The sequence below is a fragment of the Mauremys reevesii genome, linkage group 1, assembly GCF_016161935.1.
Source record: "Mauremys reevesii isolate NIE-2019 linkage group 1, ASM1616193v1, whole genome shotgun sequence".
Taxonomy (NCBI): domain Eukaryota; kingdom Metazoa; phylum Chordata; order Testudines; family Geoemydidae; genus Mauremys; species Mauremys reevesii.
Window position 1 is genome coordinate 2,871,783 of NC_052623.1, and position 14,407 is coordinate 2,886,189.

The following is a 14,407-nucleotide window of genomic DNA, read 5'->3' on the forward strand; positions in this document are numbered from 1 at the left end:
CCTAGTGAACAGGCCCTGTAAGACTGGGAGTCCATTTTCCTGTTGATATGTGGTCACTTTCTGACAGAGAGACCCTGGTTATGGAAGGGAAGTCAGGACACTTGGGTTCTGTCAGTCAGTGTCTGTGTGACCTTGGAAAAGTCATGTCACCCCGTGCCTCTGTTTACAGATCGGTGAAATGGGGATGGTTCATAGTGACTTTTCTTTGCTAGGTGTTTTGAAGATACATCAATGAAAGCCGCTACACAGTATAATGATAGATACTGATGAGAAGTACTGATCTCTGATCCCTTAGCGACAGCCCCATGTGTTTGCTCTAAGTGCTTGTGTCTCCTCTTAGTCAACTTACTTCGGATATCTCTCTCTACTATCTACCCATCTATCCTGAGAATTAGGCATTATCCCTAATTTTCTTTCTCATCAACTATAATTTTTAAATACAGAAACACAAACGTACAGAGCAGCCAATTCCTCTATGACTCAGTGCAAAACCCACGAGTTTTCACCTCCCTTTGGGAAGGTTCCTTAATTGCTGTTAATGCTAAAGCTGGATAATTAGCATGGAAGTGGAGAGTTGCTTGTCTACAGCCTGTTTACACTCAGCTCCTCCCTTCTCCTCTAGAGGCTGAGCGAACCCCACTGGGATTACACAGAGCTATATTAGAAACTGTGCACACCGTTTGTCGGCTCTCGGCGTGGGATGCTGCTGCAGATGCTGGGTTCAGAGTGGTGTGGGTCATGTATACCTGAGGGGGATTCCTAAGGAGGACACTTCCGTCTCAGAATTCACAGGTACCCATCTCTTGCTGAGAAGCTCACCTTATCGGCAAACCCTGTGAAACGTGGTTGTGGAGGGACAGAGAGTAAGTCTGTGGTCCTTTCCGCTCTGCACAACCATGACACATCCCAGGGCCCTTGCCATAAGTGATGAGATTGCTAAAGAATCACTGGCCAAAATGTCACTGATTACTGGGCACCCCTGCTCATCCTGCCTGATAGCCTCCAGCCCGAAGGTGGTGCATTTCAGTGGCACAGTGAATCCTTCAGGATGAAAGGTGTTAGTAGATGTGCAGTACAAGGCCAAATACTGAGACAATGGCCCGTGCTTTCCTCAGGCCCCACATTTCTCCTAGCTTCATTCGAGAAGTCTGCTGAACTGTTATGCCTGAACGTTTTTTTTTGAAGTAGATATGCAACATGTGATATTTCAGAACAAACTCCAAAAATTTGGCAAATTTATAAGTAACTGGAAATGAGTTCTTCTAATGGAAGGTGTCAGACAGCCTTAACTACAGGTGATGCCACCAGCACTACATACAATGATGAATCAATTTATGAATCCCATTCTTCTATGCTCTTCACTCCAATAATGTTGGTAAGAAGGAGTTCTAAAGGCCAAATAGGAATTATGGTAGCAATTACCTTTTCTCAGTGTTATATGCTCAGACTTTCAATTTAACTAAATGTTTCCTTGTTCATGTTATGAGAAACATTAAATACAAATGCCTGATCTACTTTCTTTATCAATAGATCCATAGGGTTTAAGGTCAGAAGGGACCATTTGATCATCCAGTCTAACCTGCTGTAAAACACAGGCCCATTAAATTTCACTCAGTTACATCTGAATTGAGCCAAAAGACTTGTGCGTGACTAAGGTCGGGTCTACACCAGGATTTTGCATCATAGAATGATAGACCCATAGAATTATAACAGAATGCAAAGGACAGCTAGTCTATCCCCTGACAAGATGCAGGATTTGTTTTGTATTAGTCATCTAAGACTGATGGCCATTCACACGACTTTGGAAAGCCTCCGCAGAAGGAGCTTCCATGACTTCCCTGGGAGTCTGTTTCATTGGCCTCCTGTAGTTAAAGTTTGAAGATTTTCCTGGAATTTAATTTAAATCTGCTAGGCTGGAATATTAACCCATTGCCTCTTGTCCTGCCCCTCTTTGTTAAAACAGAATAACCTTCCTCCACCTTTTTATGGCAGCCTTTCAAGTCTTTGAAGACCACTATCATGTCCCCAAGTAATCTCCTCCTTTCCAAGCAAACATCCTAGTTTCTTAGGTTTGCTCATACAGTTTGCATTCCATCCCTTGCATAACATTTGTTACTTGTCTATGGATCCTTTCCAGATTCTCTACATCCTTTCTCTACCTCGGTGAGCAAAATTTGACAGATTTCTCCAACTGAGACCTAGCCCACACGGAGTAGAGGAATACTATCATGTACCATGACTTGCATGTTATACTTCTGCCAATATAACAAAACATAGTATTTGCCATTTTTGAAACATTTTTCCTAATGTCAAACCTAAACCTCCCTTGCTGCAATTTAAGTCCATTGCTTCTTGTCTTCTCTTCAGAGGCTAAGGAGAACACTTTTTCTCCCTCCTTGTAACAACCTTTTAGATATTTGAAATCGGTTATCCTTTCCCCCCTCAGTCTTCTCTTATTCAGACTAAACCAACCTAAATCTTCCAGTCTTCCCTCATAGGTTGTGTTTTCAAGACCCTTAGTCATGCTTTTCTCCAGTTTTTACAGATCAGTTTGAATGTTTATCTGATTCTCTAAAGACTTGCAACCCCTCCCAACTTAGTATCATCTACAAAATTAACAAGTTTACACTCTATGCCATGATCTAAATCATTGATGAAGACATTGAAAAGAACCGGACCCAGAATTGATCCCTGCGGAACCCCACTTGTTATACCCTTCCAGCATCACTGTGAACCACTGATAACTACTCTCTGGGAGCGTTTTTTCAACCAGTTATGCACACAACTTACAGTAGCTCCATCTAGGCTGTATTTCCCTAATTTGTTAATGAGAAGATCATGTGAGACTGTATCAAAAGCTGTACTAATGTTTATATATAACACAGCTACTGCTTCCCTACATCCACAGGGCTTGTTACCCTGTCAAAGAAAGCTATCAGGTTGATTTGACATGATTTGTTCTTGATGAATCCATGCTGACTGTCACTTATCACTTTATTATCTTTTAGACGTTTGCAAAATGATTCCATAATCATTTGCTGCATTATCTTGCCTGGTACAGAAGTGAAGCTGAACTGGTCTGTAATAGCCTGGGTTTCGCTTATTTCCCTTTTTATAGATAGGCACTATATGTGCTCTTTCCCAGTTGTCTGGAATCTCCCCCGTCTCCCATCACTTTTCAAAGATAAAAGCAACAAAGAATCCTGTGGCACCTTATAGACTAACAGACGTTCTGCAGCATGAGCTTTCGTGGGTGAATACCCACTTCTTCAGATGCAAGACTTGCATCTGAAGAAGTGGGTATTCACCCACGAAAGCTCATGCTGCAGAACGTCTGTTAGTCTATAAGGTGCCACAGGATTCTTTGTTGCTTTTACAGATCCAGACTAACACGGCTACCCCTCTGATACTTTTCAAAGATAGTAACTAATGGCTCAGATCCCTCCTCACTCAGTTCCTTCAGAGTACTATAGGATGCATTTCATGAGGCCCTGGTGACTTGAAGACATCTAACTTGTCCAAGTGACTTTTAACTTGTTCTTTCCCTATTTTAGTAGATGAATATACCCCATTTTCACTGGCATTCTCTATTTCAGGTGTACAAACACCACCAACCATCTTGGTGAAAAGTGAAACAAACAATGGTTAATCACCCTCACTGCTAAATATTTAACCCTAATTTCAAGATGGAATTTGTCTGGCTTCAGCTTCCAGTCTTTCGGTCTTGTTCAGCCTTTGTCTGGTAGATTACAGAGCCCATTATTACCCATGATTTTCTCTAAATTAAAGTCTCTACTTGATCATCTTTTTGATAAGTTAAAGAGATATACACGTTCAAGTCTAACGATCCAGCATTTACTCTTATCCTCCAATCATTTCTGTGGGTCTTCTCTGCACCATCTCCAAGTTTTAAACATCTTTTTTCAAATGTGGACCCCAGAACTGGATGCAGTTTGTTTCACCAATCCCATGTGCAGTGGTAAAATCCTGCTCCAACTCACCAACTCAATATTTTCCACTATTAAATCAAAGATCTCTGAGAAATCAAGATTTGTTGCATCAGTGTCGTTCCCTTGATCAACCAAATGTGTACCCTTGATCAACCAATGTGTACTCTCATAATAGGATGAAATCAGGTTTATTTGACAAGATCTGTTTCAGTTAAATTCTGTTGGTAACTGGTATTACTTATATATCTAACTAATCCCATACCAGCTTCTCCCATTGTTTCTTAACCTTGTCAATTCTTTTATAAAAAAAAACAAACTCTTTCCGTTTATTTTTTAATACTTTATATATATAACACAGGAATTGACATAAATATTTTCCAGGATTTCATTTGTTCTTAATATAATCAATAACCTCGTTTTTGTGATCCATAGCCCTGCCACACATGGAGTTTTCCCAGATGTCTTAACATTCTTTATCAATTTTCCTAACTTCTGATTTCTATTGCTGGTCAGCTATTTCCCCTTTTTCCTCTTTGTTACATGTTGCTTCCCTCCCTCTAATTCTTGCCTTCACTTTACCAATACACTGAGATTTTACCCAAATTTGTTCACTTTGTTGACTATGGAATTGTGAGTTTTCTGATATCTAATAAAACGTTATCAAAGAATTAGCAATATTCATTCATATTTTTCTGTCTCAATTTTTCCTCCCAATCAGTTTTGCTGACAATTTCCCTCATCTTTAGGGAATTAGTCCTCTTGGAGCTCTAAGTGTCTACTGGTTGGGAACTCTTCATTTGAATGTAAATCAGTTTCATTGTTTTATTTTCCTCTCCTATATCATATGCTCTCTTCTTTGTCTCTTGTGAAAAATAAAGAGTCCCAGACTTTTCTGTCCTTAATAGAGACTGGGTGACCAAAACTGAACACATTCCCAAACACATTATGCTTCATCCCATATCTTGGGGATCTGAACATTGTTTTGTTTTGTCCACTGCTGCGAATGAGCAGGTGTTTCTCTTGAGCTGCTATCAATGGTGCCCAGGTCCTTCCCCTGAAGTATGTTCTAGTTGGGTTGTTTCTCCCAGCTCCAGTCATCTCAAACGTTTGTTTTCTTCCCCTCTCTGATTTCGAGCAACTGGTTGAATGGGGAACTCCCTTCTGCATGGACTCCCTATACTGGCTCTCATTGCATTAAAGAATAATGATAGATAAGCAGTATCCACCATTGTGTTTCCTGCTGGTGACTCTTAAAGTTCCCCCACCACAAAGTGTAGGAATTCTTAATGCAGGGAGCACAATACAAATATGGAATTGGATTTACAAGGGTCATTGCTCATAGTTATTCTCTATGAATAATGTATATGTAATTTTTCAATGTGTAAAGAGAGATCAATCTACTTCTCCCATGAGAACAGCCTCCACTGCTGCATGCAGTGTCTCATATTAACATTGTCTCTCCATGCAGGCATTTCTACTGCGACTATCACCCGAGATCCTGGGAAAATACAGAAAGTCAGGGGAACGTACGCTAAATGCAGAAGACACACTTATGCCTGAGACTTGGACACTTTCTCCCATATGCCATGTCAGATTCGAACACAACCGACTTCACAAACCCCTCCACCTTCATCCTACTTGGCATTCCTGGCCTAGAGGCAGCCCATATCTGGATCTCCATTCCTTTCTGCGCTATGTACACCATAGCCATGTTGGGGAACTTCACCATCCTGTTCATCATAAAGACGGAGCCGAGCCTCCATGAGCCCATGTTCTATTTCCTCTGCATGCTGGCCATCACCGACCTGGTCATGTCCACATCCACCATACCCAAAATGCTGAGCATCTTCTGGTTCAATTCCAGGGAGATCAGTTTCAGTGCCTGCCTCACCCAGATGTATTTCATTCACTGCTTCTCAGCGATGGAGTCTGGAATCCTCGTGGCCATGGCTTTTGATCGCTACGTGGCCATCTGCCATCCCCTGAGACATTCCGCCATCCTGACAAACTCTGCTGTGGCCAAGATAGGCCTGGCGGTGGTGATGCGCAGTGGCATAATCACATTACCCTATCCCTTCCTGGTGAGGCGGTACCCATATTGCAGAACGAACATCATCCCACACTTCTATTGTGGACATATGGCTGTGGTGAAGCTGGCCTGTGCTGACATTCGCATCAATAGTTATTATGGACTGTTTAATCTTTTCTCTGTGATCGGAGTGGATGTGTTTTTTATTGCCGTGTCCTATACTCAGATCCTTCGGGCCATCTTCCGCCTCCCCACAAAGGATGCCCAGCTCAAAACTTTTGGGACCTGCATCTCTCATCTTTGTGCCATCTCAGCTTTGTACATCCCAGATTTAGTCTCCTCTCTCATTCAACGGTTTGGCCACTATGTGCCACTACATTTCCTCATTCTTATTACCAGTGTGTACCAGCTGGTGCCCCCCATGATACCCCCCATCATTTATGGCATGAGGACAATGCAGATCCGGGGCAGGCTGCTCCAGCTCTTTACTCATAAGGACACCTAAATGTTTCCTTCTTGTGCTCTAGTTCTCAGACTGAGCTCTTTGCAGAGCTGGCTGGTGCATTGTGCTAAGGCCTCTTCCCTGAATCACTTACTGGACAGACAGAGAGACATTAAACCCTTCCCTCTCCTTACTCTGCTGTGTCAATGTGATGAACTGGGGAGTTAGTCTATGTACACTACAGTGGGTTGCCACGTTTCTAATTGTTGGTAGCTGGATCCCTGGAATTACAATCTAGCCTCATCTCTTCTGTCAAGCCTCGACCCCGCTGTGTGTCTTCACCACAAGACCCTGCCCCTGTCACTTGCTCCTGTCTTCCCCTCCCCTTGTCAGCTCTGACACAGTCATCTCTAAATTCAATATGTTCTCACATTTTATGGCAAGTCACTTAAGGGGCACTCGTTAGTGTTAATATTGTAATTTTTATTCTTACTTTCTTACTAACTCTGTGCAGAGAGAGACCCATTGAGCACTCCTGGGATCTATCTCAGCTCTGGGAGGGGAGTGGGGTGTAGTGTGTTACATCAGGAGGCAGGTACATCTGAGGTCTAAAGAAGAAGTTCAGAATGGCCATTCCGGGTAAAACCAATGGTCCAGGCAGCCCAGTATCCTGTCTTCTGACAGTGCCCAGTGCCAGGTGCTTCAGAGGGAATGAACAGAACATGGCAATCAGCCTGTGATGCCTGTGGAGCAGCTCCACAGAAGGAGGCAGAAGCCCCAAGCCCAGGCCGCCTCAGCTTCATCTGGGAGGAGTTCAAGCCTCCAACCCCAATAGGAGCTGTCAGGGGAAGGGAAGGTCCCAGGCTGCCCAGCTGCAGCAGCAGAAGAGCCCCTCACTTCAGGCTGCCCCAAGCCCTAGCCACAGCCACAGAGCGGAGGCAGGAGCTGTTGGGGGCAATGTGGAGAGAAATGCTGCTCATTTTTGTCCTCTCCATCTTCCATACTGCTGCCATCCAGGGGTTGCTTCCTTTTTCCCTGTCCTTGGACGAACCTCAGGGGGAGGTTTTTTTCTCTCCCCTCCCTGACCCTTTAGGGGCCGCTCGCTTCCCTCTAGCTCCCTTTCCCTTTCTGTGGCACCACCAGTACAATCGCATCACCAAACCAGTGGTCTGCTCTCTCTTTTTCTGACAGTTTCTGGTGGACACCTGTGATTTCATGGGTAAAGTGAAATTCCTTCTACCGCATTGGGGAGACTTCCATCTCCTCTTCTCGGCCACAAGGTCTGTTTTGGAGGAGTGAAGGGGAACCGGGAGGTAAGACATCCTGGTCTACCAGTGGGACCGCAACTTCTGTGACAAACTTCTGAGGTTGGTCAGCGATTGTTCCAAGGCCAGCTGGGGATTGTCCTGCCCACGAGAATCCTCCTCAGTCCTCAGAATGAAGCCAACCATCTTTCAACATTGAACACCAGAGGCTCTAGGGTGGTTCTCCATGTTGCCAGGAGCTCTCCTTTCTTTGTGATGTAGGGTACTGTCAGGGTTTCCTCTCCACTCTTAACTCTGGTCTACTGATGTTGGGACCCACATGAAAGACCCCTGAGCTTATATTCCACCAGCTTAGGTTAAAAACTTCCCCAAGGCGCAAATTCCTTTCCATGACCTTGGATGCCACCACCAAGTGATTTAAACAAACATTCAGGGAGGGACCACTTGCGGAACTACTAAGTATGGTTTGAAACCTATCCTTTAAATCAGCTTCTTTATCATTAGCCTGAAAGATCGGGTGCCCTGCCAGCATAGTTCCTCGTCCCATGCCTTCCCAACAAATGTTGTCATGAACCATGACAACTTCTCCTTGTTTCAATTTTTGTTCACACTGAAGCTGCGGAGGTTCTAGCACTCAGATTGTCCATTGGCTTCCTATCCCTATCCAAATATCAGGTGTTATTCCAAGAGCACCAAGAATAAATTGGCTAGGTTCACCAGGTGGTTTAATTTTCCAAACATCGCAGTGAATCACCCAATCCCACATGCATCCTCCCCATGGACCTGGCAGGATTCGGTATGTGGGAACCCACACCCCTCCGACTGGCCCTTACGCTTGGAAGGAGCACTGCAAGTGTCTGCATTTCCACCCTGAAACCCTCCAAGTATGTCTCCAAGGCCACAATTCAGATGGCATCCCCGAGGCATTTGTAAGGGCACTGGGCCAAGTCTGATGCTCAAGATCACTCCAAATGGCCATGAGCTGGTCATTCAGGAAATCCTGAATCTCTGAACAGGCCAAATCCCACTTCAATATCTTCCCTGCCTCAGTGATGTTAAGTACCATCTTTGTTAGCAATTCCTGGGTTATGGAGCTGGGGGTGGAGATAACATGAAGTTCATCGATTCCAGCCTGTATGTGTGCTCCAATAATAAGTCCCATGGTTTTCTCCAGCTGCCCTAGTTTTTCCTCATGCTGTTGGCCATTGTAAAGGGTCCAAATTGCTGCTGCACTATTGGCACTCAAATCTCTTTTCCTTCTTGAGAAGACCCATGCCCTTTACTCTGCTAACCAAATGGCAGCCCTCTTGGAGCAATTAGGGTATACAGAGGTGACCTGAAATCTGGATAATGGCAGTGTGAATGTTACAATCCCTAGTGTGACATTAACTATTGTCCATTGATATCCTAGCACCTCTCCCTTTGGTACAGTGTCATACAACATTTGTTGGTAAACAATTCTCATATAGCTCTGAGAAGCTTCACCATTAAGGCATCGGAAGGGGGATACTGCAAAATGGTGCAGGTTAAGTTACTGTTTATCGGGATTACTTCAGTACAGGTAAAATTGCCATCAGTGGAACACACTTTCTGAGTGTGAATTTGATCATTTACTACTTGGGTAAGCAAATAACAATGAGGACCCCTTCCTTCCAATATATTGCAGGCTCTGGGAATGGCCATCATGTCAATGCCGTTATGAAACCCACTAATCTCAATGACGGATTTTTGAAGCTTGTTTGTAGTGATCTCATACACTTCTATCTCTACTGACCCATATCTTTTCCACTCAGTCTTTCGCTTGCATGAGATACTCTGAACCTTATAAAATATTTTTTCCAAACAATATTTAAATAAATCACTAAGGTGTGAAGGCCTTGGCCATTGTGTCCCATCTGAATACATGGGATTGTTGATATTTGGGAGGTAGTGGTTGTGGAGGAGCTGGTGGGGGCAGTGTCTGTGGCAACAAGGCGCTTTTGGTATTTATCATTCGGAAGCCAATTAGGCAGGGCAGTGCCGCCTGATGGTACTTGTTCATAAGTGCAGAGCCTAGCCCAGCCCACCACTCACCCCACACTCCCAATCACGGTCCCTCCAAATTCCTCCCTGCCTCCCCCGATCGCCATGATTTTTCAAAGATAATGGCCAATGGCTCTGCAATCTCATCGGCCAACTCCTTTAGCACCCTCGGATGCAGCGCATCCGGCCCCATGGACTTGTGCTCGTCCAGCTTTCCTAAATAGCCCCGAACGACTTCTTTCTCCACAGAGAGCTGGTCACCTCCTCCCCATACCGTGCTGCAGATCGCAGCTCTCTGGGAGCTGACCTTGTCTGTGAAGACAGAGGCAAAAAAAGCATTGAGTACACTAGCTTTCTCCACATCCTCTGTCACTAGGTTCCCTCCCTCATTCAGCAAGGGGCCCACACTTTCCTTGACTTTCTTCCTGTTGCTAACATACCTAAAGAAACCCTTCTTGTTACTCCTAACATCTCCGGCTAGCTGCAACTCCAAGTGTGATTTGGCCTTCCTGATTTCACACCTGCATGCCTGAACAATACTTTTATACTCCTCCCTGGCTATTTGTCCAATCTTCCACTTCTTGTAAGCTGTTCTTTTGTGTTTAAGACGAGCAAGGATTTCACTGTTAAGCCAAGCTGGTCGCCTGCCATATTTACTTTTCTTCCTACACATCGGGATGGTTTGTTCCTGCAATCTCAATAAGGTTTCTTTGAAATACAGCCAGCTTTCCTCGACTCCTTGTTTGTAGTGATCTCATACACTTCTATCTCTACTGACTCATCTGTTTTCCACTCAATCTTTCACTTGTATGAGATACTCTGAACCTTATAAAATATTTTTTCCAAACAATATTTAAATAAATCACTAAGGTGTGAAGGCCTTGGCCATTGAGTCCCATCTGAATACATGGGATTGTTGATATTTGGGAGGTAGTGGTTGTGGAGGAGCTGGTGGGGGCAGTGTCTGTGGCAACAAGGCGCTTTTGGTATTTATCATTCGGAAGCCAATTAGGCAGGGCAGTGCCACCTGATGGTACTTGTCCATAAGTGCAGAGCCTAGCCCAGCCCACCACTCAACCCCACACTCCCAATCACGGTCCCTCCAAATTCCTCCCTGCCAATATACAATACTCTGTCTCCTCCACCAGGGCCAATTCTTAATGTCTTTTGAAGTCAGGAATCCCTGGATCTTGGCAGTTTTGGCAGAGTGAGTGTTCCTTCTTCTTCCCCGGTATAGTTGTGGTGCAGGATCATGCAGGGGGGAGATAACTAGCTGCATCACCTTGAGGCGGTGGGGCCTTTTTGCAGTGAGAAGCTTGGGTCTAGGCAGTCAGGCCTTGCCACTTCACGGTGGTGTTGGTAGTCAGCAAAACTTGATAAGGGCCTTTCCAGAATGGGGTTAGAATGGTCTTTCATTGATTGACCCCTGGTTCCAGTGAATGACAAGTCTGCTCAGGAGCCTTAGGTAGTGCCTCTTTCACCTGTGAATATAGAGACCTAACACATTTCATTAATGCCTGACAGTTAAGCATTGTATCATCCATCAAATGAATGTCCATTTGGGCAAGGGTCAGAGGAGGTGCTGCTGGAAGTCACATCGGCTGCCCTGTCAGGACTTCATGAGGGCTAAGTCCAGTCTTTCGGTTGGGGATTCCCTCATGCTAACAAATGCTAATGGAAGGGCATCTGGCCATTTTAAATTTGTTTCCACACAGATCTTGGCAAGTTTATTTTTCAAAATCCCATTCTGACATTCTACTGTCCCGGCAGACTGCAGATGATGGGGACAGTGGAGGCTGTGTTGGATCTGCAAGGGTGCACAGAACTCTTTTACAATCTATCAAGAAAAATGAATTCCATTATCACTGTTGATACCAGCAGGTATGACAAATCATGGTACAAGACCCCTAAGCAAAATTTTCACAACAGTCTAGGCATCTGCCCTCCTACAAAGTAAGGCTTCAACCCAGCTTTAAAAAACATCAACTAATACTAACACATATTCATAATTACAGCATTTGGACATTTGAATAAAATCAATCTGAATATTTAAAAAAGGTCCCCAAGGAGGGGGATGCACTGCCTTTCTAACTCTGACTGTTTTTCCAACATTATATTGCTGGCAGACTGCACACTGTTGACAGTAATGTTGGGCTACAGAAGAAAATTTTGGTGCATACTAGTCTTGTTTAACTGCAGCAATCATCCCCCCTTTGCTCACATGTGCCACCTCATGGTTCACGCGAGCAAAGTTGGGGAAGAGCACCTTAGGTACAACCAGGCAAGTATCTGGGGGGCATGAGAGATGATCAGGGTGCAAAGTACACCCAGCAACACTCCAAGAACATTTTTTCGGCTTCTGGTGCCGCGTTCTGGATCTTGGCAAGGTCTTCAAGGGAGGCTAGTGGAGGTTGCTCAATCACAGCAAGAGTTTACAGAAAGGGACAGAAAGGGACGTGGTTTTGGCTGCTGAATCAGCCAAAGCATTTCCATGTGTAACTTTATCATGAAGGGTTTGATGAGCAACACCTTTTACATCAGCAACAGATTTGGGCAAGAAAAGGGCATCCAAAAGAGACATTTTTAATAGAGGAACTAGAGGATGTTAGGAAGCCTCTGTGTTTCCACAGTTGGCCATAGTCATGTGCTACTCCAAAAGCGTTGCGGGAGTCAGTATAAATAGTAACAGCTTGATCCCATGCCAAAATACAGACTTGGGCTAAGGCAGCAAGTTCGGCAACCTGGGATGAAAATACAGAGGGAGGGAAGGAGGCCACATTCAATGGCAGAATGCAAAGAGCACACAGCATAGCCAGCAACCAGATTTCCCTTAGGATCTCGCAAACATGAGCCATCTACAAAATAAATTAGTTCAGGATTCTGTAGAGGCACATCCATGAGGTCGTCCCGTGGACGGGTAAGGATAGACGTCACAGACACACAATCATGGGGCTCTCCGTCCTCTGGCCCAGGCAGTAAGGAAGCGGGATTTAAAATGGGACAGCAAGTCAGGGTAATATGAGACAAGGACAGCAGCACAAGTTCATAGTTGGTGAGGCAAGGGGTAGATAGATGTTGAGTCTTAGATTTTAACAGAAGAGCAGCCACAGAATCAGGCACCAGAACAGTCAAGGGTGACCCTAGGACTATGGATTCAGACAGCTGCATGTATAGAGCAGCTGCCGCCACAGCCGGTAAACAAGAAGGAAACCCAGCTGCCACAGCATCCAGGGCAGAGCTATAATAAGCAAGTGGGTGGTGTTTATCTCCATATTTTTGCATTAACACAGCTAAGGCAAGCCCTTTGCGCTCATGGCAGAAAAGAACAAACGGTTTAGTGTAATCAGGAAGTCCAAGTGCTGGGGCACTAGACAGGGCTTGTTTAATGTGCAAGGAAGCTTGCTCAGCATCTATCTAAATAATCAGCAGGGGACTCGCCTTTGTTTTGTTTACAGTTGTTGATCTTTGTCTAATCCATGTTCCTGTGGCAAATTTCTGGAATGGTGATCCCGAGGTGATTCCTAGCCTGCACCCGGGCATCCCCATTTCCGGGGTCCACGTTGGGCCAGTCAGCCTGAGCAAGTAGCTGTTCTTGGACTTTGGATGGCAGGATTACTCTCAAGAGTTGGCTAATGTCCAGCCATGATGGATTGTAACACTGAATCACTGTCTCGAGTTCCTCTCTAAATTTTCCTGCGTCTTCTCTAATACTAGGAAATTCCTTAACTAAATATCTTTGGTAGCCTGGTGTCCAGCAGGCATGTACCGTGACCAAGCCTCCTTCACCAGGCAATTGCCTTAAGCAGGCCTGGAACACTGCCGACTGGTCTTGTCGGATCCTATTGTGATTGGCAACAGGGTTGTAAGTATCAGAGCCGAGCGAGATGTTGGAGAGATCGGGAACAGCCCTTGGCTGTTGATGTGGATAGGGAACCAGAGGGAAGGTTTCCTCTCTGGAATGAGCGGACTGATCAGCTGATACGTGTGGTGGTGATGATATAGTAGGCATGACCTGTGCAGCCCCGAGGGGCTCGGGGGCAGGGGTAGCAGCAGCCACTGCTCGCATCCTGCCGGAGGCACTGCCCGCTGAGAAGCACTGTTGAAAAAAATCCACAATGTCCTCAGCTGTCTTCTCCTCACTCCCAGTCTTTATTAATTGGGGATACAAAGGATCTGAGGGGATCGATGAGGTAGAGGGGTTTGATTAGGTAGTTTGGGGAAGGGGACATCCGGATGTCTTGCATTTAGTTTTTAAATCCTGCACTTGGGTTTTTAACTTTTCCTGGGAGTCCTTTAGACTCTGCACTCAAGACTCATACAGTCTCTTTGCGGCTTCCTCCCACCAGTACACAAATTGTTGCCACTGTATTGCAGGGCTTTTTGGTGACAATAGAGGCCCAACTTAAATGTCTATCCCAAATTAGGAAACACAGTAAAAGAACTAAAAATGAGCCACCGTGGCTTAACAACCATGTAAAAGAAGCAGTGTGAGAGAAAACGACTTCCTTTAAAAAGTGGAAGACAAATCCTAGTGAGGTAAATAGAAAGGAGCATAAACACTGCCAAATTAAGTGCAAGAGTGTAATAAGAAAAGCCAAAGAGGAGTTTGAAGAATGATAGCCAAAAAGTCAAAAGTTAATAAAAAAATGGTTTTTTAAGTACATCAGAAGCAGGATGCCTGCTAACCAACAAGTGGGGC

The 14,407-nt window shown here is 44.8% G+C and overlaps 1 protein-coding gene across 1 annotated transcript; it reads left to right on the forward strand.

Moving 5' to 3' along the window:
• Positions 1-5,536: 5,536 nt before the first annotated feature.
• Positions 5,537-6,484, forward strand: LOC120390818 (olfactory receptor 52E2-like). The gene has a single exon (XM_039513754.1). It carries the CDS (start codon positions 5,537-5,539, stop codon positions 6,482-6,484), a length of 948 nt encoding a protein of 315 aa, XP_039369688.1.
• The last annotated feature ends 7,923 nt before the right edge of the window (positions 6,485-14,407 follow it).

Bases quoted from the DNA above. Each gene is read 5' to 3' on its own strand.
- LOC120390818 (XM_039513754.1), top strand. From the start codon at position 5,537: ATGTCAGATTCGAACACAACCGACTTCACAAACCCCTCCACCTTCATC.